The sequence below is a fragment of the Cetorhinus maximus genome, chromosome 15, assembly GCF_964194155.1.
Source record: "Cetorhinus maximus chromosome 15, sCetMax3.hap1.1, whole genome shotgun sequence".
Lineage (NCBI taxonomy): Eukaryota > Metazoa > Chordata > Chondrichthyes > Lamniformes > Cetorhinidae > Cetorhinus > Cetorhinus maximus.
Window position 1 is genome coordinate 47,615,404 of NC_135893.1, and position 27,709 is coordinate 47,643,112.

General features: G+C 49.6%; 1 protein-coding gene and 1 long non-coding RNA gene across 2 annotated transcripts in view; both read left to right on the plus strand.

Annotated features, from left to right (window-relative positions):
* The window catches only part of LOC144690651 (uncharacterized), a 264,306-nt gene that overhangs the window by 105,327 nt on the left and 131,270 nt on the right, over positions 1-27,709 (plus strand). The gene's annotated exons all lie outside the window — the stretch shown is intronic.
* On the plus strand, positions 3,210-4,785 carry LOC144690648 (hemoglobin subunit beta-like). Its single transcript, XM_078558363.1, has 3 exons — positions 3,210-3,469; positions 3,711-3,903; positions 4,403-4,785. Exons 1-3 carry the CDS (start codon positions 3,378-3,380, stop codon positions 4,529-4,531), a joined length of 414 nt encoding a protein of 137 aa, XP_078414489.1. The 5' UTR covers positions 3,210-3,377; the 3' UTR covers positions 4,532-4,785.

The following is a 27,709-nucleotide window of genomic DNA, read 5'->3' on the forward strand; positions in this document are numbered from 1 at the left end:
CCCACCAAGGTGTGTGTTTCTGCACTGGTGGAGAGTGTGGGTGAGCGCTGTGACGGGACTTCCGAGAGGGTGCCTTCAGATTCTTTTTCAGAGGTTTCTTTGGGGCTTGATTGGAGGTCCTGGGTCGTGGAATCCATTAGCTGTCTCCCAGATGTGTCTGCAAAAGCAAGGAGAGATTAGTGCATGGCAGTGGCCTGTGAAACAGGACACATCACTCACAACATGGTTGCCTGATGGATGTTGCACTGCTGGATCCTCACTTGGTAGAGCAGCGCCGACCTCACCGTCAGCACAGGACTGGTCCCGGTCATCCCCAGTTAGCTGGATGGCTCTGTTTACAAAGTCCATTAGGACCTTGATTTCAGGCATTCCTCCACCAGTCTGCAGCCTCTCCCTCTTGTTGTGTGCCAGCTTATCCTGCATGAAATCAGATGGAGAGAGTGTAAGCGGGATGCCTGCCAGGCCAGATTATAAGCATGCCTGGCATGTGTGGTAAGTGGCCCCATGGACAGGATGAGGACAATGAAGGTGTGTGTGAGAGAGTGAATGGTGATGTCCTTGAACGGACAATGAGTGAGGTCCCTGTGGATGTGTGATGGGTTTGTGAGTGTGTGAGTTAAGAGTGGTCAGTAGAGTGACTTACCCTGACAGAACAGAGGACATCATTCACCCTCTTGTGGCACTTGGTGGCTGTCCTCTTTTGCAGGGCATTGGCACTGACCACCGCTGCCACTACCTCCCAAGCCGGGTTAGTGATGTGCTGCCCACCCTGCGGCTGGAGTGGGAGTAGAGCACATCATGGCAGGTTTCCACTGCATCCAAAAGGTGTTCGAGGAATGTGTCACTAAACCTGGGGCCTGCAAACCTTTTGCCTTTTGGGGCCAAGTGGTCCTGGCATCTGGAATGATGAAATGGCTGGGTGATGGCATGGCAGGCAAATGAGAGCCCACCCACCATTGAAACGGCGTGTTTCCCAGAAATGCATGACTAATGAGGCAGGATTGGGATTGGCAAAAACCCACCATTGCCGCCGATGGGAAAAACATACTTTTGCCCGTCTGCACCACTCCTAGTGGAAATCTGGGATTCCTACACCCATGGTGATAAGGCTATGTTGCACAGTAGATATTGAAAATATATTGTAGTGAGAAGCAGCAAACAGTAGAGTCTTCAGGCTTGCTGACCAAGCAAACACAAAAACTTTTGTAAACCATTCAGTCTTTGTCCTCTGGCTTCTTAAAGGGTGTGTCGCACAGAGTCACCTGAGGGCTCCAACACTTCTCACTGACAGTGAAGACTTATTTTGTACAATTATGCCAGTTTGTTGCTCAGGAATAATTTGTTCTTTCTATTGTGTGACATTACTGATAAAATAGTATCCAATTACACCCCTTCTATGAAATAATGGACCTGAACTTCCACGGAGTGGAAGTTTCAATTGGACTGCCGCTTCACTCCTCTTCTCCTTCACTGAAATCCAGACGATCCTTCGACACCAGACTTTCTGACTCAGATTGGGTGAGAACTGCATAGGGCACTGCGCTCCTGAGAGATTCAGTTGAGGGCTACAGAGTTGGATGTAGGGAGGCCATGCCCCCTTTTTTATATCACTAGATGCCATAAATCATGTTGGTTTAAAGCCCCAGCCACTCTCAAACCGGGTAGAAGCTAGGTTTGTAATGTAAATGGGCAGGTTTGGGGAGGGGGTGGTGGGGTGTCATTAGTTATCAGTGTTTGGGTTGTCAGGGGCTTGGATTGGACGGTCAAGCTAAGGGTGGGGAGGTGGGGGTTGGGTGGTCAGTGTTGGGTGTTCGTTCAGGGGTGGTCGGTCAAGGGGTGCATTCGAGGAGGCTGAAGTTGGGGGTGGGCAGTCAGGGATGGTGCAGGCTTGGGGTGTGTATTCGAGCAGCTGCTATCAAAGGGGGTGAAGTCAGGGGGTACAGTCAGGGGTGTGGGGGTGCTGTTCGGGGGAGTGTGCAATCATGGGGAGTGCACAAGCATGGTGTGGTGGGCTGTTGATGAGTGCAGTCAGTTTGGTACTATCGGGGGGGTGAAGTTGGGGGTGGTTTAGTTATGGTGTCCTGTGGGGGTTGGGTGGTGGGGGTAGGGATGTCTCAAGTGGGATCAGAGGGGTAGCCGGGGTGATGGGGGGCTTGAAGGGGTTGGGGGTAGTTGGGGAGTTGGGGGGTCACTTGGGGGTGTGGAGGAGGATCCCGTGGGGGTCAGAGCTGTGTAGCGGGGGGTGGGGGTAGTCAGTGGCCTGAAGGAGTTTGGGGAGGGTCAGAACAATAGTTACCCAGAAGCTAGAAGTGGCCTAAACTTTTTGTGTAACTATTATTGTTTGACAGTTGGAACCATCCAAAAGTTTGTGACTTAAATCAGAGTATTGGATGGTTCCCGGTGCAGGGCAATTGCCCATTGGAAGTCTGAAATTCCTGGGCAATTGCCGCACAATCCTTACCTGGGAACTGCCTGGGGTGTTCTCCAGAGCATCTTTGGTGTACCCACCAGTTACACTGCCCTGGAGCTCAGAGGTTATGGGCACCCAGATGAGAGAAAATCTTCTACTTCTACAGAAAGGATAAGATCTTGTGCAGTTTAACTGGGTTGCAAGTATTGAATCTTTCTCCCAAATATGAATATACTATCAGCGTGTTGATATGTTGCAATGTGCAGAACATGTCATTGAGGGCTGAGGCAGTCGTGGATATCAATGTTATCACCTGCACAGTGTTATAAATAACCAATGGGATATTTTCCTGTCAAATTAACAATATTACATGAAGCTGATACAGTAAAATTTGTATTGTCCCTGGGTTGTTTAATGGTCCTAGTGGCATCACCTATAGGACGCACACAAACTAACACTGCCTTAATATTAATGACCCATGCTGCATATATATCAGAGGATATTTGTAACCAGATGCAACAATGTGTGTTATCATTCCTTTCTGTGATTGTTTGGTAAATTAGTTAGTGAATCTTGAACAGGGAAAAAATGTCATGCATGACTGAGGGGGAGGGTTAAAGGGACAGGCGGGTGGAATAAGGGAGAAACAAAAGGGCCCATGACTTCTCTCTCTGGCCCTGGTGTTAACATATTATTCAGCAAAATAGTACAATGACTCTTTGCAATGAGTGAACACAAGAGAGGCAGGAAGGACTGAATGTTTAGCGTGTGTTTATCTTAACACTCAAACACAGAAGAGTGCTGCCCAGCGATAGGGAAGAGGGTCCCACCTACCAATCAGTCAGCCTATTATATTGGGATTTTGCTTTGGGACATGCCCTATTGCAGACTATAAAATTCAGACAGAAACTGCAGATCAACACAGCCTTTTTGTACGAGGTACTGCGGCGAGATATTAACAGGCAAAATGGTGCACTGGACTCAAGAAGAGAAAGGGGAAATCACCCACACATGGGGCAGTATCGATAAAATCAAAATTATATCCAGTGCCCTTGACAGGTATAGTGTGAATGCAGTTTGATTTCAATGTAATTCATTATTCTTTGCACGAACGTTGTGGTGATGGGTGTTTATTGCTACGTGGTAAGGGAATTAGTATTAAAGGTTTCATTGAAGTTCCAGTCAAACTGATGTAAAGCTTAACTTTTTATTAGTTCAAATGATTCATTGATTCAATCTGAGATTTAAATTCAATGTAGTGTTTGATGTTAAGTTGAATTATTATGCTTTTTCCCTCCAGGATGTTTCTTGTCTATCCCTGGACTTCACGCTACTTTAAAGACCGTCATGGATTTACTGTTAAAGGACATGCAGCTAAAGTGTCTGGTGCTCTGAGTACTGCGGTCACCCATTTGGATGATGTCAAGTCGCAGTTTAAGGAGCTCAGCAGGAAGCACGCTGAGGAGTTGTATGTGGATGCTGGAAGCTTCCATGTAAGAAACTAATCTTTTTTAAATATATGTCCCATTTTTACTAAAGTTATGCTGTAAATGAAAGCTAATTCCAGAATTAGAGTTGACATGACAATGAAATAAAGTAAACTGAGACTTCCTGAAAGAGGGAAAGTATTGCTTTGGGGTTATCTGGTTTCCACTGAAAAAGAGTGTCTCACTCCACTTTTGCTGCAAAGTCAGGTGGAGCCATAACTCTAGACATGGAGTGCGCAGGTTCACAAAACTTAAATACATCAACTGGTTCCAGGTTGTCCTCACATCTTCTCATTGGCTCGTACAATGTTTTACACAAGATTACAAGCTGATCTTAATGAATATTTGTTTTTACTGTTCCATGCATGCAGAGATTTTTCCTGGAGTGATTAACTTTCTCGTTTAATATTATCTGACAAAATCTTTTGGTGCTTTAAATTTTAAATTTAACCCATTAGCACACATTTTGTTTCAAATTAGATAATAGATCTTTGTTTTCTCATAGCTGCTGACTACCTGCGTCATTGTGGAACTGGCTTGGTTAAAGAAGGAGAAGTTCACCCCTCACACCCATGCAATTTGGGATAAATTTTTTAATGTGGTGGTCGATGCTATATCCAAGCAGTACCATTAAATCCAAGATGACATAAACCCTTCAGCTTTGATCAAGCAATGCAATTGATGAAAATGTTCCCTTATCAACACCTATAACAATCTCTGTGCTCTTCTTAAAAAAATAAATAACAAGTTATGTTAAAATAAAACTGATGCATTCTTGAAAACAATGTTCCTCTTTATATGCTAATTCTGACTCAAATTCCTGAAAATATCTCCATGTATTTTCCTTCAATTGCTAAGAACAACAATAAAGAAGCAATATTAACCTGACATTTGTCACATGTGAATTCTTCATTTAACTTTATTATGAACCATAAGTACACATGAGGTAACACGGTGAGAAGAAAATTCAGGATCCATTTCTCAGTCAGTTCTGAAATCTCCACTCGTAATTTATTAAATAAAACTATTAATTTTAATCAACATTTCATCAGTGATTTTCAGTTTGAAGATCAGGTAGTGTGATGACTCCTTGGAGGAATCCAATAAGAATCAAACCTCCCCAGCACCCTTTGAGATTGGACTGTACACAGGGGTGAAAGAAAGAGTCAAAATGTAGTAAATATCAGGGATTCGGTAGTGTGGGACAGGCATTTCTGTAATCACAAGCATGATTTCCAAATGGTATATTGTCTCTCTGGTGCCAGGGTAAAGGGTATCATAGAGCGGGTACAGGACATTCCGCAAGGGGAAGGGGAAGAGCCAGAAGCCATGGTCCATGTTGGAACCAATGACAGAGGCAGAAAGAAGTATTGAGATCCTTCAGGCAGAGCTTCAGGAACCAAGAGAAGGATTAAGAACGGGATTTCAAAGGTAGTAATCTCAGAATTTCTCCCAGTGCCATGTGTTACTGAGTATAGAAACAGGAAGATAGTGCAGGTAAGTGTGTGGCTGGAGAAGTGGTGGATGAGAGAGATTTTCAGTTATTGGGGTATTGGGATTGGTACCGGGCCAGGGGGACCTGTACAAAATGGACAGGTTACACCTGAACAGTCAGGGCCAATGTTCTTACAGAGGTTAACAATTACTGTTGGGGAGGGTTCAAACTAATCTAACATGGGGAGAGGAATCAGAAAATAGCAGAGAGGAACACAAATGGCAGTAAAATTAGAAATATCCCAAAAATTGCTACTAATCAAGATTTGCACTTATATATTGCCTTTCACAACCTGAGAGCATCCAATATGCTTTCCAACCAATTAAGCACATTTGAAGTGTAATCACTGTTGTAATATAGGAATCGTAACATCCACAGCAAGCTCCCACAAACAGTAAGGTGATAATGACCAGATAATCTGTTTGAATGATGTGGATTAAAAGTTAAGCATTAATCACAACACCAGGGATAAAGTGCCTTCTCATCTTTGAAATAGTGCCATGGGGTCTTATACCTCCATCTGAGACGGACAGGGCATCATTTTAACATCTTCATTAGGTGGCACCTCCGACAGTGTAGCACCACTCTTGTTATTGCTCTAGAATGACATTTTTATGTTCAAGTCTCTGGTGTGGGGCATAAACCTCCAGCCTTCTGACTCAGGGGTAAGTGTGCTACTAACTGAGCCACAACTGAGATTGAAGAGACTAGCTTGAGAAAGTAGCAAAAATGACGAAGGAATGGTATACGCAGTGTCCATAAAATAACAAATAAGATTGGTGGACTGCAAGCAGAAATTGCTATGTGGGATAATGACATGGCTGCATAAAGTATTGGAAAAAGCATATGAGCTACTCGGGTGTATAAATAGAGGAATAGAATATAAAAGCAACAAAATCATGCCGTAAATTTATAAATCATTGGTTAGGTGTCAGCTGGAAAATTGTGGGCAAGTCTAGACAAACACTTCAGGAAAGATATAAATGCCTTAGAAATGAATACAGAAGAGGTTTAACAGAATAAGAATGGTTTGAGAAAGTCAGGGCTGTTCTTGCAATAGTGAACGGTAAGAGTTGATCTATTAGAGGGTTTCAAGATGATGAGATGTTTTGCTAGATGGAGAAAGATTATTCCATCTGAGGAGCAGGTCAACCAGAGGCTAGAGGTTCAAAATCATTGAAAATGACTTAGAGGGGAGATTCCTTTTTATTGTTTGAAGGTGGCAAGAGAAGTTAACCTCCTGACCTTTGACCACCTCAGTAGAGTGTAAAGTAAAATTGCTTCCATCTCCATGACAACTTTACTGACTTCTAGGAAATACATGTTGCACCAGGTAAGTATAATTTGGGTTCTTATTTGCATTGTAGGAGTTCAATTAAAATGTGCTAATATTCGTCCTGTTTCTCCATGACGTGATATTCAGGACTGGAATTTTACATTGAGAAATTGAGACCGCTGTGCAAGTGTAAAATCCAATGGGTCACCACATGGATGATTCATTTTGTTGCTTTTCGCTGAATACAAGTGAGGCGCTGTCATATTGCAATGCTGGGTGGGTTTGATACAGGGGCAGTGAGGGCCGTGAGGTTCAGGTTCAGCAGGGAGAGACAGCGAGGCAGGATGTTCCGCTCCCGCCAGCGGCGGGGATCGTGGCGGGCAAGGGCGCTAAATTTGGCGTGATGGATGGCAAAAGTCAGTTTCCCGCCGGCGGGAAAATAGTTTAGAATTTTGTTCTCCCGATGGGTTAAAGGCGGGTGGAGTTCACTGCTGATCTATATCAGAAACCATGTTTGTATCCATTTCCATCTCATGAACCCCCATGACCAACTCACCTGAATTACATTCCCCCTCCAAATTAAGCACCCCACCAGTGGATAATTAGAATGGTCTGTTTCTTGACTGTGAATAAATGGCGTGCACCTGGCGAGCTTCACTTCATCAACAACTTCGAGGTATGTAGATGCTTCTTTCACCTTCCTTTAACAGCGCAGCTGTGAGATTTCAGGTGCTTGTATCAGAAGCTGCGCCAAGGCTGGGCATGGGAGGCAAGATCAGCGGGGAGGGGAAGACAGGGGCAAGACTTGGGGAGATTGTGGAACACGGGGGAAGGAGGAAGATGGAGGCAGGGCTGGGGATCAAGGGGCAGAGTGGAGTTGTAAAAGACTATCTTGGGCAAGAATTATAAGACCGTCCAAGGAGGAATCAGAGACTCTCTTAATGCTGAGGTCACGCTGTTGGAGGGTGATTGAAGGGACTGTCCTGGGGCTGTGGGGGCCATGTTACAGTGTTCTGCTTGGCACGCATGTCTTGGTCCCAGTCTTCGGCGGGGGAATGCTTCTCTGGGCAGTGACAGTCGTGCAATGCATGGTGTGCAGAGTGTGATCAGTCACCTAAGGTAATTGGTCTTGGGAGTTAGAGGCATGGTGCTGTGAGGCAGATGACACAACCATGGTCAGGGGAGACATCTGTACCCTGTAAGCCAGGAGCTGAGAAGTCATGTGGGGGTATTGGATGGTTTCATGGAGAGTATCCCGGAAAGTCACAGTGTATGTGGTCTTGAGAAGGGAAGGGATCAGATCGACAAAGGGCATGGGGACATCAACATTAAAGTGTTCGGGGTGGACGGAGGGATGACAGGGATATCAAAATGTACAATGATGGGGTCAAGGGTAACAGGGGAAGGCTAGATAGTGATGGGGCGAATGAGAATTAGGGGGTGGTGAGGGTGGAGGAGGATTGGAGGGACTTGGTGGGTGACTGGGGAAGGTTGGAAGCTTGACTCTCACAGGAATATTAGCAGCACCATTTTCCACTTTATCTTCCAATGACTGTTCCAAAGTCAGGAAAAGAATTGACTGGGGAGGGTTCTCAGGGTGTTATGGAGGAGCTCAGCACAGCAAATCTTGACTATTTGAAGGGGCATCCTATAATTGCCTTGCTCAAACCATGGAGGGCATGGCTCAGCTGAGTGCTGGACTCCCTGGTCTCATGCACAATGGATGAGCTTGGCTGCTTTTCTAATGTTGTGCATTCAGGCGACAATCCATCATGTTTAGGTGCTGCTATGCATATGATTTTAATTGGCACCTGATCCTCACAGAGGCATGTCAGAACAGATGCAAGCTCTAAGAATCAATGGCCATGCCTGCTGTGCAGAGGCAGCATGGACCACACAAGCCTCCATCTTCCCAGTGCAATAGTCATGGCATTCAAGGCACCAGGCTTGCAGCCAGGACACAAGTCCAAGGACTAGGTGTCCATAGTTGCTGTAAAGGCCACTGGAGGACAACAAACACAAGACTGACTGTGGCTCCTAGGACTTGGGCCTTTGGACCCTAATGAAGACCCTAATTGTGAATTCATGCCTGAGGAAGATGATCAGCCACCTGTCATCCTCCAGAATGACATCATCCTACAAGGGGTAGCCTTAGCAGAGTGAGGAAAAGTCAAGGAGTGGAAAATGTACATCTGCCTTGTATATGGAGGAGGACAAATCAATGGTAACTAACATTGATTACTCAATTGCATCAGTTCACAGAAACAAGGAGGAGTTGAGAATGCAGGCTGCAGGCAATGCTACCTTCTTGCTAGCTTTGATATGTGTTATGACACAGCCATGGTAAATTCTGAGCTGTTCAAATCCCAGAGGGAAACTGGAAACAACTGCCACAACTTGTTTTGCAATTTGTATAAATTTCGAGATGTGTGCCTTGAATTCAGTAGTAATAAGATCACCAAGTCCCGTAGGTTTCTTACAAAACTAAATTACACCTTTATTAATAGAAGAAATGATTTTAAATACATACGTAGATCTACAAATTACTACTATGATAACTTCTAAATCCCCTAATTAATCTAACTCCCAGTTACACTTTCGTTAAGGCAACAGTAAGAGACATAGATTTTAAAAGACACAGATAAAGTGACACACAATACCCCGAACCAGTCGAAATCAATGGGTGGAAATTTCTGAGCCCACTGGCGGCCGATGTGATAGGTGGCGTGCGTGGAAGATATGACGTGATCTGCTTCACAACAGCATGTAGGCAGGTCACGATTGTCCGCTTAGCTCACCAACAGCGGGCCGCGCTTCCTGCCATCTGTCGGGGGGGGAGCTAATCGTTATACATTAGCGTATAGTTAAAAGGCCATCCTGCCAGGGTCTTGGAACCCCATCATATCGTCCATCAACGTCGGCGGGAAAGCACACCGATGTGTTTCACAACAGCACACTTGGCGGCCTTCATTTTGGGGGAACTGAGGTGAATAAGCAGCAGTGTTCTCCACAGCTCACCCATTGTTTACAGGCCTCAGGGGCGCAGAGCCAACTGATGCCTGGCCTCGGAGGTAACTGTTGTTGGTGGGGTGGGAGGGGAGTCAAGTCCTGCCCTGGTGTTGCATCCCACGCACAGGCAATTGAGGTGGGGGCCAGGATAGGTGAGGGAAGTGGCCACCATGCCTCTGCAACTGAGACAGATCAGGCACAGCCACAGTGATATGACTGGGGTTGGGCTCCTAGACTGCCCATGCAAGCAATGCAGAGGCACCAAAGGGCCACCAAGCGCTTCATTACCTTACCCCACCTGCCCCCTCCACCCCCCAGCACAGACTTCGAGTCTGCCGCCACTTTATTGAACCACAGAGCAGCTGGACTGCACACATTGTACAATCTCCTCGCCAATGCTGACCATGTAGCAGTCACTGCTGGAGGTGCTCACAGCCCCTTGCAATCTCAGCATCCTGGTTTGGACCAGTGTCCCCCCATGTCACAGGCTGACAGGGCAGCCATGCAGCGCACTCAACTCTATGGCCATCCGAGTGGTGACCAGCACTCTCTGGGAAGCATTAAGGGGCAGTCACACAGGGCCAGGAAAGGTGCAAAATACACCCATTATAACCACGTCTCTCTCTCTCTTTCATGCTGCAGGAGGACCATGTCAGGATAATGGATCCTGGTGGCCTAGCTGTATGCCTGATGGCCTACAGAGGCCGTAAAAGACAGAGGAGAGAGTGTCTGAGGCTCCTGGCTGCACAAAGGCAGGATCAGCAACCTCATGAAGAAGGGGCAGCAGGGGCTCCCGCACACACTGCCCAGGAGTGACAGTGAACCGTGGCTGTTCAGCGCCTAGCAACACCCAGAGTCTATAGGCACCACCTGCCATTCCTGCAGATAACTGAGGACCAGTGTCGCCGACGACTGCTCATGTCCAGGGACCTGGTCACTCACAACTGCCACTTACTGCAGGACTTGGCGCCAAGGGGACATGGAGGACATCCACTGGCAGTGGCTGTGAAAGTGAATGCGGTGCTCAATTTCTACGCCAGTGGCTCCTTTCAGGGCTCCACAGGTGACCTCTGTGGAGTTTCACAATCTGCCACTCAAAAATACATCCATGAGGTCACGGATACCACGGATATGGGAACAGTCAGGATGCAAGGGGCATTGGATTTGCCCTGATCTCAGGATTCTCACAGGCGCTGGGTGCGATTGACTGCACTCATGTAGCGTTCAGGTCTCCATCGCTACACTCGATGGACTTCATCCACCGCAAGGGCTTCCACTCAATGAATGTGCAGCTGGTGTGCGACCACCAGAAACACATCCTGCAGGTATGTGCACGGTTTCCAGGAAGTGTGCATGACGCCTACATCCTGAGTCTCTTGCAGATCCCTGCAGCCTTCCAGAGTCTACAGAAGCTGCCGGGTTGGCTCCTCAGGGACAAGGGCTACCCAGAGAGGATGTGGCTGATGACACCCGTGCGGTGGCCTCAGACTGCAGCAGAGCGATGCTATAATGAGGATCATGCTGCAGCTCACAACTTGGTGGAGCAGACCATCGGGATGCTGAAGATGAGGTTCCGGTGCCTGGACCGGTCTCGTGGAGCCCTGCAATACAGTCCACAGAGGGTGTCACACATTGTCGTCGTCTGCTGTGCCCTTTGCAACATGGCGCTGCAGAGGGGAGAGGAGCTGGCTGAGGAGGAGATGGAGGAGATAGCAATCTCCTGCGATTAGGAGGGTACTGACAGGGATGAGGGGGAGGGGGTCCTTGGTGGTGACAATGACAGGGATGAGTCTCTTACACTGGCCAGATGAGGCAGGCGTGCACGGAAGGTCCTCATAGCTGCCAGATTTGTGAAGGATGATGACGACATGCAGTGAAGTGTCCCCGTAGATCCTCACATCGCAGTTGTGAATGTTTGACTCCAGTCTGGCTTATGGCAGCGCCAATAGCCTCTGTGAGAAGGCTCCTGTCATGGAGATGCAGTGGAGGCCGTAATAGCCATTCGATCGCAGGAGGATGATGACAACATGCTCTGAGGATACTCCATAGATCTTCACATAGCCTCTGTGAATGTCTGACTCCTGTCTGGCTGAGGGCAGCTCGCTTGCGCTCTGTGATCAGGGCCATCTCAGAGACGCAGCTATGGAACTTTAGATGCATCTGATGCTGTGTCTGCCTTCAGTGACTCAGCCCTTCAGGAGCTGGTGCACAGCATCACTGGTCACAGATGCTGAAGCGATGGGGGCCAGCCCCACCTTAAAGGTGCTGAGAGCACACAGAGAGAATGACGGAACTCTGTGACGTCTGCCCACTACATTCTGGCAGCAATGACCAGCACCGTCGAGGTGCAGGCATCAGTAATGTTTCCAGGGAGTGTGAGGCCGGACCATTGCTTTGCTCTGAAGGTTACACAAAGCACAGGGAAGAGACCCTGGACTGAGATACCTGCCTTTATCTTGTGCAGAAAGGTTTCACATCTGAGTGACACGAACACTGCTCATCAGAACAAGGAGCCATAGGCAGAGAGACATTCTTGGGAGTTTGTTGACAATAGTGAACAGTATGTACAAGTGATTGACACCCGTGCCCAGACTGTGCTTCCTGACTGGTCTCAGCTACAGCTCGTTGCTGTTGCAGTTTGGAGTTGGGTGGGTTGCTGCTGTGGCTGTGACTGTGGGATTACCAGTGGCTGTTCCTGCTGCTATTGCTGTTTTGCTGCCTTGCCTCCAGCCTTCTGTGTTGCCAGGGACCTGGAGCCTGCAGGGCCTTAGGCCTGAGGAGAGAGAGAGAGGGAGGGAGAGAGGGAGGAGGTGCTGCTGCTGCAGAACAGGGGGGCTAGTAGGCAAGGACTGTTGGTTTAACCTCCTAGCTGGGTGCCTGGACTTTTCTTTGGTTGGGACTGAAGACAGCCGTGTGTTTCATAGGGGCAGGAGAGAAGACCACTGCAGACACTTGGGGGAGAAGGGGTGTGTGTGCATCAGTTAAAATCTTGCCACGACCCACCACCTCCCCCCTTGCTTCGACTGAGTCTGAGTCCAGGTAACTGGTGCTGCCTGGTGAAGATGGGCAGGGCTGACTCCTGTGTGCCATGCAGTACCAGCTGCCTGGTGAAGACATTGCCCTCCTTATAGGAAGAACATCGAGGCTCCCACCCACACTCCACTCCACCGAGTGACACCCACCTACCCTTCACCCTTTCCCTCCTGTGTCCCTCTGTCCTTTACCCCTCCACCTCCTCTCCTCTCTGTTTTTGTCATCCTGGAGGGGGAGGTTACACCATCCTTTCCCCCCTCTCCCCGGGGTGGGATATTGTTGAATATGGAGCTGGGGGTGGGTGTGGCTCAGCCCCTATGGCTGTGACAGTGTCGCCTGGAGCCGGGCCTTCCCGGGTGAATGTGGAGGCGGTGCTGACACTGGGGGTGGGGCCCTGTCACCTTTCCACCTCCTCACCAAGGCCCTGGGGGTGCAGAGCTACACCCACCCCGACATGTCGATTGAGGCATGCGCCAGGGCTGTGGCTGGGGTTGTCGACCCCTCAGCCGTAATTACAGCAAAGCCGTAATCCTCTTGAGGACCGAGCGAGCGGTGCACATGGCCCTAGAAAAGGGGCTCACTGTGGGCGGGACCTTTCTGCCTGTGGACCCCTTGGAGGTCACCACCCAAAGGCTCATCATTTCCAATGTCCCGCCCTGTGTCCCCAGTGAGCTCCTCCTCCCCCACCTCCATCAACTGGGGGAGGTCAGGTCAGGCTGATCCCGCTCGGCCTCAGGGACACGGCTGCTCCTTCCAGCACCAGACTTTCTTCCACCTGGCCCGGGAGGAGTGCACTGAGGGGGGGTTTTACTGTGGAATATCAGGGGGCTGCCTACAGGGTCTTCTGGACTGCGGAGGGTGTGCGGTGCCAGGCCTGAAAGCAGGTGGGGCACATCCGTAAAAGCTGCCCCATCTCCAAGGCCACCAGCACCATCCAGGGGGGCTGCAGCTGGCATCACCACCCCTCCCCCTACAACCATCCATCTCCGCAACCCCCACCCCCCCCACCCAACAACACCCCCCCACCCCCACCCACCGCGTGGGGAGGTGCCACTGGTAGCCCCCACAATCTGAGCTGCCAGTGAGGTGGGGGGAGAGACCCCACGCTGTAAGAAGGAGCGGAGGAAGACCCGTCACCTGGAGGCTGCCCCTCAGACCCCCCAAAGCTGCCCTGATCCCCAGACCCCTGAAAACACCAGCTCGGGGGTAAAAACATCATCCGGACCCAGAGACGTCCCCACGCGGGTTCCCGGGCCCGTGTGTGCCTCAGTGCCATGTGCTGGGCCCAGCGTCATCCCCACGCGGGTTCCCGGGCCCGTGTGTGCCTCAGTGCCATGTGCTGAGCCCAGCGTCATCCCCACGCGGGTTCCCGGGCCCATGTGTGCCTCAGTGCCATGTGCTGGGCCTAGCGTCGTCCCCACGCGGGTTCCCTGGTCCAGTGGGGGTGGAGTGCGTGACCCCGAGCCAGTGGTCCTATTAAAGAGGGTGTACCTGCCCAAACCCCAGAGGGCGGAGTGTCCGGAGGGGCTGGACGAGGTGGTGAGGGCCTCACAGATGGAGGTTTCCCCAGCCCCCAGACTAACCTGGAGGGGAGGCCACCCCTCGGAGGGGAAATACCTCACGACTCACGAGGTCGGATGTGTTCCCTCCCCCAGCGAAGTGGTGATGGTGTCTCCGCCCCATTAGTCCTTGCTCTGCCCTCTGGGGGGAACCCAAACCCCCGTTCCCTCGCTGGAGCCCCCTGAGTAGGGCTCCGCGGGGGTAGGTGAGGGTATCGCCTTTGCAGTGGTGGCGGCAAGGAGGACCTCCCCGCTCCATCTCAGCCTTTGGCACTGGGCACTACTGTTTTGGGCCCAGAACTTTTTCCATATTCTCCTGGCGACCCGGTGCCTGAGGCGGAGCGGGTCTCTGAGCTGCTGCTGCGCTCGAGGCCCTCAAGGCCCCTGGGCTGGACCGGACGCTAAGAGGAGGGTCCACACGTTTCTCGCTGGGCTCCTGAAGGAGAGGAAGGATTAAAATAGTCCTCTCCTTCTTACACTTTGCATTAGGTGATGGTAGCACATTCTCCTGACAATGAAGACTACCATAGCCAGCCTCAACACCCACAGCAGCAGGGACGCACAGCAAAGGTTCCAGAACTTCTCGGTTCTCCGGGATGGGAAGTATGCGGTGTGCTTCCTGCAGGAAACCCAGACCGTTCCGGGAGACAAAGCTACGTGTCCCCTGGAGTGGTGAGGGGGGGTCTACATGAGTCCCCCAGCCTCCAATTCTGGCGGGGTGGCTATCTTGTTGGCCCCACATTTTCAGCCGGAGATCTTGGGGGTCAAGGAGCCGGTGCCAGGCCGGTTGCTGCACCTTACTGTGCGCCTGGGGGGCGCGGCGCTTCACTTTGTGAATGTGTACGCTCCCCTGGGCGCGCAGCAGCAAGCGAGACTCTTTGAGGAAGTGCGGCGGCCTCAGACTGCAGCAGAGCGACGCTATAATGAGGCTCATGTTGCAGCTCACAACTTGGTGGAGCAGACCATCGGGATGCTGAAGATGAGGTTCCAGTGCCTGGATCGGTCTGGTGGAGCCCTGCAATACAGTCCGCAGGGGGTGTCACACATTGTCATCGTCTGCTGTGCCCTTTACAACTTGGTGCTGCAACGGGGAGACGAGCTGGATGAGGAGGAGATGGAAGAGTTGGAGGTCTCCTAGGATGAGGAGAATGCTGACAGGGATGAAGGGGAGGGAGTCCTTGGTGGTGACGATGATGGGGATAAGGCTCTTGTACTGGCCAGATGAGGCAGGCGTGCTCGGGAGGCCCTCATAGCCGCCGGATTTGTGGAGGATGATGACGACATGCAGTGAGGAGACACCACAGATCCTCACATCGCAGTTGTGAATGTTTGACTCCAGTCTGGCTTATGGCAGCGCCAATACCCTCTGTGATAATGCTCCTGTCATGGAGACGCAGTGGAGGACCTAATACTCACTCAATTGTAGGAGGATGATGACAACACGCAGGGAGGGCACTTCATAGATCTTCACATTGCCTCTGCGAATGTCTGACTCCTGTCTGGCTGAGGGTAGCTCGCTTGCGCCCTGTGATCAGGGTCATATCATAGAGACGCAGCCATGGCACTTTAGACGCATCTGATGCTGTGTCCACCTTCAGCACCTGAGCCCTTCAGGAGCACAGTGTCACTGGTCACAGGTGAAGAAGAGATGGGGGCCAGCCCCACCTTAAAGGTGCTGAGAGCACACAGAGAGAATGACGGAACTCTGTGACACCTGCCCACTACATTCTGGCAGCAATGACCAGCACCATCGAGGTGCAGGCATCAGTAATGTTTCCAAGGAGTGTGAGGCTGGATCATCACTGTGGTCTGAAGGCTGCCCAGAGCACAGGGAAGAGGCCCTGGACTGAGACACCTGCCTTTATCTTGTGCAGAAAGGTTTCACATCTGAGTGACAAGAACACTGCTCATCAGAACAAGGAGCCATAGACAGGGAGACATTCTTAGGAATTTCTTGACAATAGTGAACAGTATGTACAAGTGATCAACACCCATGCCCAGGCTGTGCAACTGCTTTTACTTAACTTTCCTAATCCTGTTGCTACATCTTGGTGCTCCCCGGACATCCACAGCGGAGATGGAGGCAGCCTGCTGACTGTAACGCCCTGTCTGTGATGACATTGGTGGGCGTCCTCTGGAGGGCCCTGGCCTGCTTTCGGGGTCCTGCTGTGTGGCAGTGGCACCCTCCTCGGCTTGTGGGGCTGGAGCTGCTGAGGTCACAGGAAGAGGGGCTTTGGATGGGCCGGTCACTCACAGAGTCACCCAGGTGGATGTCCCTGGAGTGTGAACCTGCTGATCCTCCTCCCTATGGGTGCCCGAGGGCCCCTGGCTGACTCTGTGAGCGGATGGGGTAGCTGGAGTGAGATTGGGCTGCCCAGCATCCATCTCGTGTACACGCTGTTGGAGGCCAATGATGGCATCGTCAATGGAGTTCAGCCCACACAGCAATGCAGGAGCGACATCCTGGACCAAGGTCTCCATGACAGCCACCATCCTACGGACCATCCTGCGGCCTCCACGGCAGTGTTGACCTCGGTGCATTGTTATGCCGGCACTATCACCTCAGCCTGAAGGCAGACAGGCTCTTCCATCCTCCTTGTAATCTGAGGAGTGCAGCGGACATCTCTTCCTGATGTTCCCGAGCTTGCCTTTGCAGCTCCAGTAAATGTGACGTGATCGAGTCCAGAGGCTCACCATCTGACTCGGACTCAGCAACGTTCTGGCCTCCAGCAGTCCTGCGAGTGCTGGGGACCAGAGAAGTCCCTGCGCCACCTGCTGTGGATCAGAGAGTGCGATGTGCTCACCAGATTGTGATCCTGAGGCTACTCTAAAGCTAGGTCCCACCAAGGTGTGTGTCTCTGCGCTGGCGGAGGGTGTGGGTGAGCGTTGTGATGGGACTTCAGGGAGGGTGCCTTCAGATTCGTCTTCAGAGGTTTCTTCAGGGATTGATTGGAGGCCCTGGGTAATGGACTCCTTCGTCCATTTGGCAGATGTGCCTGTGAAAGCAAGGAGAGATAATTAGTGCATGGCAGTGGCCTGTGAAAGAGGACACATCACTCACAGCATGGTTGTCTGATGGATGTTGCACTGCTGGATCCTCACTTGGTAGAGCAGCGCTGACCTCACCGTCAGCACAGGACCGGTCCCAATCATCGCCGGCCAGCTGGATGTTTTCAAATTCTGTCAGAAAGCTACCTGGATCTGCACCTTAAGTGCTGTAAGCTGCAGGGCTATGGGCCGGGTGCAGGAAGGTGGCACCTGGGTGTCCTCAGGCTGGCATGGACAAGATGGACCGAATGGCCTCCTTCTGTGCTGTAACTTTTCTATAGTTCTATGGTTCTAACTTTGATCTCCAGCATCCCTCCACCTGTCTGTGACCTTTCCCTCCTGTTGAGAGCCAGTTTGTCTTGCATGGATAGAGATGCGGAGAGCGTAGGCAAGACACCTGCCAGGTCAGATAATAAGTATGCCTGGCATGTGTGGGTGGTGAGTGGTCCCATGGATGGGATGAGGACAATGAAGGTGTGTGTGAGAGAGTGAATGGTGATGTCCCTTGAATTGGCAGTGAGTGAGGGCCCTGTGGGTGTGTGATGGGTTTGTGAGTGAGAGTTGGGAGTGATGAAAAGGGTGACTTACCCTGACGGAATGGAGGACATTATTCATCCTTTTGCGGCACTGGGTGGCTGTCCTCCCCTGCAGGGCATTTGCACTGACCACTGCTGCCACCGCCTCCCAAGCCAGGTTGGTGACTTTGTTGCCTGTCCTGCGGCCAGAGCTGGGGTAGAGCACATCCCTGCGGCCTCCACGGCATCCAGCAGTCGCTCGAGGGACCTGTCGTTGAAGCGCGGGGCTGCAGTGGTGATCTGGTGGCGATGAGCGCTGTGCTGACTGCCTTTTAAACCTGGCAGCCGGCATGATGCAACAGTAGGGTGATGGTGGGCAGGTGAATGAGAGCCCGCCCACCATGGAAATGGCATGTTTTGCAGGAGTGAATAAATAATAAGGTGGGCTCGGGACAATACAGCGTGGAAACCTGCATTTTCACGAGCGAGTAAGACTCCATTTTACCCGCCTGCTACTGCACTTAGTGCAAATCTGGGAAAATTCCACCCAAAGTGAGTTTCTTTAACTTCAGTACTTTGCAGACAGCAGCTTGAGGCTTAAATGCTGAAGGCTTTTCACACTTGTTAGATCTTAAAATGCTTCCCCTTACACACAGCCTTCGCTCCTTTATAGATGTTTTCCCCTTTGAATGCAAATTCCCATTGTTTCACTATGTCTTTGGACTTTACTTTCCTGATCATAAAATCTCTCATAGTACTAAGTTTGCCAGTAATCTTTGGGAACAATAAACACTGTTTCTGAACTTCACCTGGCTAGCTGACACATTTCATTCCCTCTTTTGAAAACAATCTAGTCTGATTTATTTAAAAATGCAAATGTCCCCTTGACACCTATGTCTGCCTGCATAACATTTCAAACCTTGCTCAAGTTCTACCATATAAAAGCCTTCAGGCCAGCTGCCTTTAATCCAATTAAGTCTCTCTCTCACAGACACACACACACACACACACACGCACACACATGCACACAGACACAGATATCACTATTTTACAGTAAATTCCAATAACATTATTATACCTTCCTGGCACACGAATGAAGAGAAGAAGGGCCCATTGCCATTTGGCACTGCTCAAGCAGGACTATCGCCCTGGGAAGCAAATGCCAGCAGGGCCCCAGGAAGACCCAGATGCTGTCGAGGAGGGATCGAACCCATGAAGACGTTTGACATGATCAAGGGTTTGTGGAAGACACAGCTCATACATGGAGATAAGCAAAAGACAGTGCTGCAGATGCCTTCCCTTGTCCAAGGATGTTGTAGCTCCTAATTGCCACATTCTCCGTGAGGAACTTAAGTTCGCTGCCGCACTCAACTTTTTTGCCAGCTGATCCTTCCAGGGCTCCACTGGGGACCTCTGCAGAATCTCACAAACAAGGATGCATAAATGCATAAGGGAGGTGACAGATGTCCTTTTCAGTAAAGCTCACCATTACGTGCAGTTCCACATGGATGATCCAAGCCAGGCTGCCAGGGCTGTGGGATTCGCAAGGCACCATCGATTGCACATATGTGGCCTTCGGAGCTCCTTAGCAGCCCCTGAGACTCATTAATAGGAAAGGATTTCAGTCTCTAAATGACCAGCTGATCTGTGATCACAGAAAGCAGATCATACATGTTTGTGTTGGGTATGCAGGGAGCTCTCACACCTACTTACATCATGACTCACTCACAGGTGCCACAGATCTTCAAAGGCCCTCACCGCACAGAGGGCAGGCTTCTCAGTGATAAGGGGTACTTGCTAAAGACACAACTAATGACACCTGTTCGTCATCCACAGAGAGCATCTGAGCAGAGATACAATGCTGCACATTCAGCCACAAGATCCTTAATAGAGCAGACTATTGGCCTCTTAAAGATGCATTTCAGATGTTTTGCCTGATCAGGTGGAGCTCTCCAATACTCACCGCAGAGGGTGTCCCGCATCATCGTTGTTTGCTGCGCCCTGCACAATCTAGTGTTGTAAAGGGGGTTTCGCTGCCAGAGGGACACATGGAGGAGCTACACATCTCCTCGGATGAGGAGGATGTTGAAGGTGATGAATTTGAAGAAGGCGAGGATTCAGACAAGCCACGTAATGATGCCATTGCACCTGCATGATGCAGAAGACGTGCCCATGATAATCTCATATCTAAGAGATTCTAGGAGGAATAAGGTGAAGACAAACCGATACGCGTTCAGTTCTCCTGACGCTTCGTTGCGGGGGAGACAATTGTCATCCTCAACATCTCACAAAATGACATCAGTCTTAAAATGATAATGGAGGAAGCATAAGTCACCTTGAACGCAAATGATGGGGGCACCCTTGGAAGGCACAGTAGCCTAGAGAGCATGTGGCCTCTGTAATGGGATGAGCACTCTACCAGCTCAAATCCTTAAGCAACTACACATAGTGCAGTACGTTCAACCATGGCATAAAAAATTCAGTGGCCATGGCAGCCTTAAAGAGGCAGAAACGCTTTTGCACACGTCAATGTGCTCATGCAAGCATGGCAGGAGCTTAGCAAGGTGGCTCTAAGAGAAAAAACATCCGTCAATGGCTATTACTTGACCATCTGAAGATGGAGCTATATCCAGACAACACCATCTCTCCAAGTGCTAGCTCTTATGTATGATTGATGCAGAGGCCGCACCTTGACACTGAGCCCCAGGATGCCATTGGACACCAGGAAATAGTGATCTGTAACACAACAACATGGATGTAAAGCTGCGAGTTATGTTAGCATTGTCCTCACAGAGTGGTTCAGCAGGGCCATTGTACAATTATTGACAATTACTCATTACCCTGCATTTGGCAGAAGCCTGCCAGGTTTATGCCCTACATTGCCTTGGCGTTTAGGAGAGATATGGCTCAGTCAGTTTTGATACTGCAGTCAATGATAAGTTATTCCCTTCATAGGTACTGATGAACACTCAGGAGATGTGCCACGGCATTGCTTTCACACCATTCCAGTCCTTGACCTTGTCCATCTCACAAAGGTCAATCCTTGCTATGAATCCTAAGACACTGATGTGCAATTGTGCAGATCATCTAATGAAATCCATACTGATTGGCATTCTGTGACCTCACAGAGGGATCCTGTCAAGCAACGCTAGGCAGCTGTTCAGGGGCAAAGTAACATTCTCACATGTAATTTGAAGGCTTCATCAGGATGAGCACACACCTCTGACATCCCATAACCATTCCCCTCTAGCCGACATTTCCAATATCACCGAATGGAACCAACTCCCATCACTCAGTGTCATGCATGGGGAGAGTGGGAACTAATGTTCAGTAATGTTCAGCCTTAAAGGTGGAGGTAAAATAATGCTGCAGGGACACCTGAAAGGCTATGATCCCTGACGATGAATAATACTTTTACCAAAACCTCACAGTCATAAAATAAAGACCATTGCAAAGTGCACGTGGTTGAAAAGACTCCAATGTGGGTCATGATAAACACTTATAACACCAACATACTGCAGACTTCAGTGCAGTAGCATCAGGATAATCACTGACCTTCCATGAACAATTCTCATGAGGCCCGATAATGTGACCTCAAATGCAAGGGTTACAGGTGAATTGTCCAGCTATCATTCTCATGTCGGAGCTGCTTTTGTTCATGTCGTTCATGATGAACTAAAGGCGACTGACTCTGATGAGATTGAGTGGGACCTCATGGAACTGAGGGACAAGGTGGGAGATAGTTAGGGATGGAGGGGAACTTTGGTTCCCTTGAATGAACACAGAACATTGCATCACATTGATGAGCCATTGGGGAGAGATTAAAAGCAAAATATATTTACAGAAGTGAAAATACTGTGATTTAACACCCATGCCACCATTGTACATGCTTCTTAATTTTCGTCACGTTACCACTGTGTCTTTGTGCAGCCTGCTGGTTGCCATGCCCTGTTGTCTGAGAAGCCTTTGTCCTCTGGAGGCCCGAGGACTGAAGGGGCCTGGCCCGCTGAGGGTCTCCTGCTCCGGGGCAGGTACACCCTCCTCGGCCTGACCTGCTGGAGTTGATGGGTCACAGGCAGAGGGGATTTGGAGTGGCAGGATATCCTTGGGTGGATGGCCCCAGGGTGTCTTATTAGCGCTCCTCCTTCCTTTGGGTGCCCAAGAGTTCCTCCCTGATTCCTTGAGGAGAAGGGGTGCCTGGAGTGAGTTTGAGGTACCCCATTTCCCCTCTCACCTAGCCACTGGTGGAACACACTCAAGGCCAGAACAATGGTGTGCATGTCTATGCACAAATCCAGCAGAAATTTTGTGTTCTGCTGGGCCTGGGTCCCCAAGGCAGCCGCCACTCCTCACATGGAGATTTCAATGGGCTTGCATGCTGGAGCCATGACACCAGATAGAACATGGACAGACTCCTCCATCCTTCATTCCAGTCTGGTGACAGCCTCTGACAACCCTGCCTGATGTTCCCCTGCTTGTCTCTGCATCTCCAACATTTCTCTCAGGGCCAATTGCAGAGGCTCAATATTGGACTCAGACTCTGCCAGGGCCTGGTCTCCAGAAGTCCTCCAAGTGTCAGAGACCTCAGCTGTCACTGCCTCCGCCTGCCGTGGACACGTGTCTGTGAGGCGATCCCCAGATTGTGAACTCAAGCCTTCGCTAGAACAAGGACCCACCAAGGTCCTCCCATTTCCTGGTTTATAGCTGCTTCTGGGATGTTACTTGTATCCTCTATAGTGAAAACTGATGCAATTCACCTGCCATTTCCTTGTTTTCCATTATCAATTCACCAGACTCACTTTCTATGGGACCAACACTCACTTTGTTAAATATTTGTTTATTAAATATTTATAGAAACTCTTACTATCTGTTTTTATATTTCTGGCTAGCTTTCTCTTGTACTCTAATATTTCCTTCCTTATTAATCTTTTATTCACCCTTTTCTGTTCCTTATAGTCTGTTCAATAATACCTTTCTCTTTTGCCTTGTCTCTACTCTATGATTTACCACAACTTCCCAGATTTGATCCCTTGCACCCACTACTTAGTTTAAAACCCTCTCTACTTCCCTAGTTAGGCGGCTCGCAAGAACACTGGTCCCAGCACAGTTCAGGTGTACATGGACCCAACGGTACAGATCCCACTTTCCTCAGTATTGGTCCCAGTGCCCCACAAACTGGAACCCACTTCTCCCAGACCAGCCACACATTCATCTCCCTAATCTTATTTGTCCTGTGCCAGTTTGCATGTGGCTCGTGTAATAATCCAGAGATTATGACCTTTGAGGTTCTGTTTTGTAATTTAGTGCCAAGCTTCTCATACTGACTATGCAGAACCTCCTTCTTTGCCCTGCCTATGTCATTAGTACCAGCATGGGCTATGACGATTGGGTCCTCCCCCTCCCACTGCAAGTTTCTCTCCAGCCCCAAGCAGATGTCCTGAACCCTGGCACTGGGCAGGCAACACAACCGTCTGGACTCATGCTCTTTGCTGCAGAGAACAGTGTTAATCCCTCTGATTATACTTTCCCATACTACGACTGCATTCCTTTTAACTCCCCCTGCTTGAATGGCTTCCTGTACCACAGTCCATGGTCAATCAGCTCATCCACCCTGCAGCCCCCACTCTCATCCAAATGAGCTGAAAAACTTCAAACCTGTTGGACAATTGCAAGAGCTGAGGCTCCTGCACTCCTGCCCCCTGGATCCCCTTACCTGCCTCATTTGCAGTCACACCCTCCTGTCCCTGACCACGAACCAAATCAGAAGGCTCCATCCTAAGGGGTGTGACTGCCTCCTGGAATAAAGCCTCCAGGTAACTTTCCCCCTCCCTGATAAGCTGCATTGTCTGCAGCTCGGCCTCCAGCTCAATAACTCGGAGCTGAAGTTCCTGCAGCTGCAAACATTTACTGCAGATGTGTTTGCCCTGGACCACACCGTTACCCAGAAGCTCCCACATCCTGCAATCGCAGCACATCACCTGCCAGGCCATCTCCAATATGTGTTATTTAATTAATGATTGTTAACTAATTGCTAATTAACTAATTATAATTAATAAAGCCTACACCTCCCAATAGGTTTTGGTGCCAATAAATTTTACCATACTGATAAAACAATACAGTACTTAAACTATTGATAAAACTAATAACACTAGTTCCTGGTTTACCTGCTCCTTCTGCTGCACCAAAGTGGAAATCAAATACTAGAGGCTGAAAACGAGTAGAAGAAAAAAATCACCTCCTCCCCATCCTTCACCGAACTCCCCACTCAGCACACTTTACTTCTTGCAGTGAACCTTACCTAAAGCACCTCTTTCCCCACCCATGTACTGAATTTGCATGTTGAACCAAATTCCCAAATATACTCACTCAATCTCTGTCTCACTCAGGCTGAAGTCTCCCCTCTCTGGCCTCCTACTGCCTCTTACATCACCACTCACTCTCTCACACACACCCTCACATCTCCATCTGGCCTCATCTCCTCTGGAGACTGCCTTCTCAGCCTTCACCATCTCAAAGCCACATGCACAGATCAGCATGTGCCCCCACACACACCCTGGGATACCCCCGTTCCCCAGTTCAGCCCTCGCCCTGCAGCCTCTTCCCTTGCCAGAGGCCACTTCTCCCACTTCCTCAAGCAAGCTCTAGACCTGCAGCCATTGAAAAGCCACCCCCACCTTACAGCTGGCCTGGTAGGTAGAGACCTGCCCATGAGTTGCCATGAAAGTGATGTGGTGCTGCCTGTGAAGCCTGGTGCTGATGACCATGAGTGCCACCCGAAGCAAGGTAGGCAGACAAACCTCGAAGTCCTGAGCAAAGTGCAGCTCACCAGGTGCACGTCGCTTACATACAGTTGTGAAACACACTGATGTACCTGGATGATCCAGCGTCGGGGGGATGAGCCCGGCAAGCAGGGATCATAATGAAATGAAAGTATTGAAATTAGGTTCCCGCCATGCAGCAACGGGAAATGCGTCCCGCCATTGATGGGCAGAGCGGACGATCACAAACTGATTTCACAACGGTATAAAACTAATTTTTGGCCTTCTTGCCATATTGCCCACTCAAGCCGCCAAACACACCTGATGCCAAATTCCGCCCTTTGTTTCCTGTGACTCAGCCAACTTCATATCCAAGCTTCCGCTGTTCCTTTTATTCCATGTGCTTCAACTTTGTTAGCAAGCCTATTATGTGGCAGCTTATCACTCACGGCTCCATTCACCACACCCCATCACTCATCTGCCAAGAATCTCTATCAATTAGGACTCATATCTAATAGCCATAGCTTCATTTCATCCTCATATACTTTGCACTGCAACAAACCTTCCTCCCACATCTACAGTTTGTACACATTACCATGACAGCCACATCACCAATCATTGCACTGTGCTCACTGGCAACTTTCCCTCTCTCTTCAAGGTGAGGTGCTGCATAATCAAAGGTAACAATTGCTAACAAGCACGGGACATTATATTTCTTTATCCTTACCACCATGGAGGAGACAGTGCTCACCATCATTGTAGTGGTCATTTCTGAGCCTGTTGCCAGCAATGGAGCTGAAACAATAAAAGATGATAATACTATCATTCTCAACCCTCTTTCTCACATCGAGCTTCCTCTTCATCCAACAATCTCATCTGATTTACAAGCTGTGGGTGATGTGAGGATGCACCTCTTACATTGACACCCTCCCCTCACCACAACATGACCCTTGTTCCTTTCTCCTTTCAGTTACCCAAGATCTGCTACCTGGTCAGACAATGGTGGACGTGCAAGAGGTGGAATAAAAACAAGACAATAATGATGAAGAAACACCATCGCCGGACCTCACACTTGCAGCTACTGGCTCAAATACCGACACTGTGAGTAATTTCGAAGTTAGCTTAGAAGTAAGATATGTACTTGATCAGATATCAGGCATGAGTGACCAGCAGCCAGAGCAGGGGGGGGCAAGGTTAGTTCAGATGTTAGCTCCCCTGAGGGTAAGGTCATAGATGAGTTCTGCTGCACAGGGTTCACATGAGGAGTTTTATGGGGAATGGAGGAAGGATTCTAATGAGCATACACGATAAAACACTTGGTGAACTGGCAGCCTACCAGAAAGCCTGCATTGTGATGTCAAGAAGCATGGAGGAGTTTGGCACCAACTTTGCACAGGGCTTTGCACAGAGTATGGAGACTAACCTCTCCAGTGTGGAAATGCTGGCCAACTCCATTAGCACCCACCTGTAGACCCACACACAGTGCAGTATCTGAAGGCTGATGTCTCAAATTCCATTGCAACAGAGACAGAAGCCTCCCAATGTTTGGGTGCTGCAGTTGAATCTCAGCCTGAGGTCATGTTGGCTAAGACTATTGTCTTCATGGCTCCAGATACTCGTACTCAAATGGGTTTTCACAGTCCAACAATCTGTCCCCCAGCAGATTACTAGGATTGCTGAAGGAGGTGGGTAGTGTCCCTGCCTCTGGGTCAGAAGCTCTGGGTTCAAGTCCCACTTGAGGACTTGATGGTCATGGAAGATGCATTCATGATGCAGCCAAACAGATTAATTATCTATCTGTAAATCCTTCCAACACAATTATGGCAGGCAGTAAGTGTGGGAGAGTTTCCTGGTCAGCCAGGACTGTGTGGTAGTTGTAGCCTACAGCAACCCCATCTTAAAAGACTACACATGCAGGTTCTTGCCATGAGCTGTACTCTGTGGCAAGTATCCTCCTCACTGTGAGGGATTAGAAAGAAAGAGGATTACTGAGGGTCTATCCCCGGAGAGTGGCAGTGGCTCCATGGAGCACAAACCTACTGTCCTCTCTCAAGATGACAACATTAATCCTCCCACCACTGCCACACTTCCAGTGGCCTTGCTGTTGCCTCTCAGCCAGCTCAGACTACTGCTGTCCATTCCCAAATGGTGCAGTCTGAAGTCAGGACTTTTAGGCCCAGAGCTGCTTATCCTGTAGGGAAATCTGCAGTCCCCTCCACTGAAGAACAGCAACCTTCACCAGCCATGCTGCAGCTACTGAGATTCTTGGTAAATGGGAGACAGAGTTGGATCAAGTGATATCACAGCTGGGTGAGTTGCTCACAGACAGCACGGGCATAAAAGGGCTGCCTAGGATGCATCCTTCCTTCCTCTTCTTCCTCCTCTTTGTCCTCCACCTGTTGCTTCTCCTCATGATACTCAGCTTCTTGTCATGTAGCTGTTTGCAAGACTAATGAGATTGTGCAACATGCAGCAGACTTTCATGACTCTTGCCACTTGCTCTGCCTCATTCTGCAAGGTTCCTTTAGAGTGGTCCAGCAGCAGAAGCATTGTTTCAGCGCACCAATGGTCTGCTTGATCACATTACATGTGGCAGTGTGGCTTTCACTGTATACACATGGGTATAGGTTTCACACCAGAGTCATGAGACATGTCATCAGCAGATAGCCATTGTGGCCCAGTTACTACCCTGTGTTTTGCCGTGGTGTCTCAAATGCAGATGACACAGCCAACTGGTGCAGAAAGAAGACATCATGACTGCTCCAGGATACCTGACATGTACATACGAAGATATGAAATAGGAGCAGAAGTAGGCCATTCGCCCCCTCGAGCCTGCTCTACCATTCAATAAGATCATGGCTGATCTGTTTGTGTTTTGAATTCCACATCCCCATCTACCCCCTATAACCTTTGATTCTCTTGCCTAACAAGAATCTACCTACCTCTGCCTTAAAAATATTCAGTGACCCTGTCTCCACTGCCTCCTGAGGCAGAGAGTTCCAAAGTTGCACAAGCCTCTGAGAGAAATATTTTCCCCTCATCTCTGTCCTAAAAGGGTGTCCTCTAATTTTAAAACAATGCCCCCTTGTTCTGGACTCACCCACAAGAGGAAACATCCT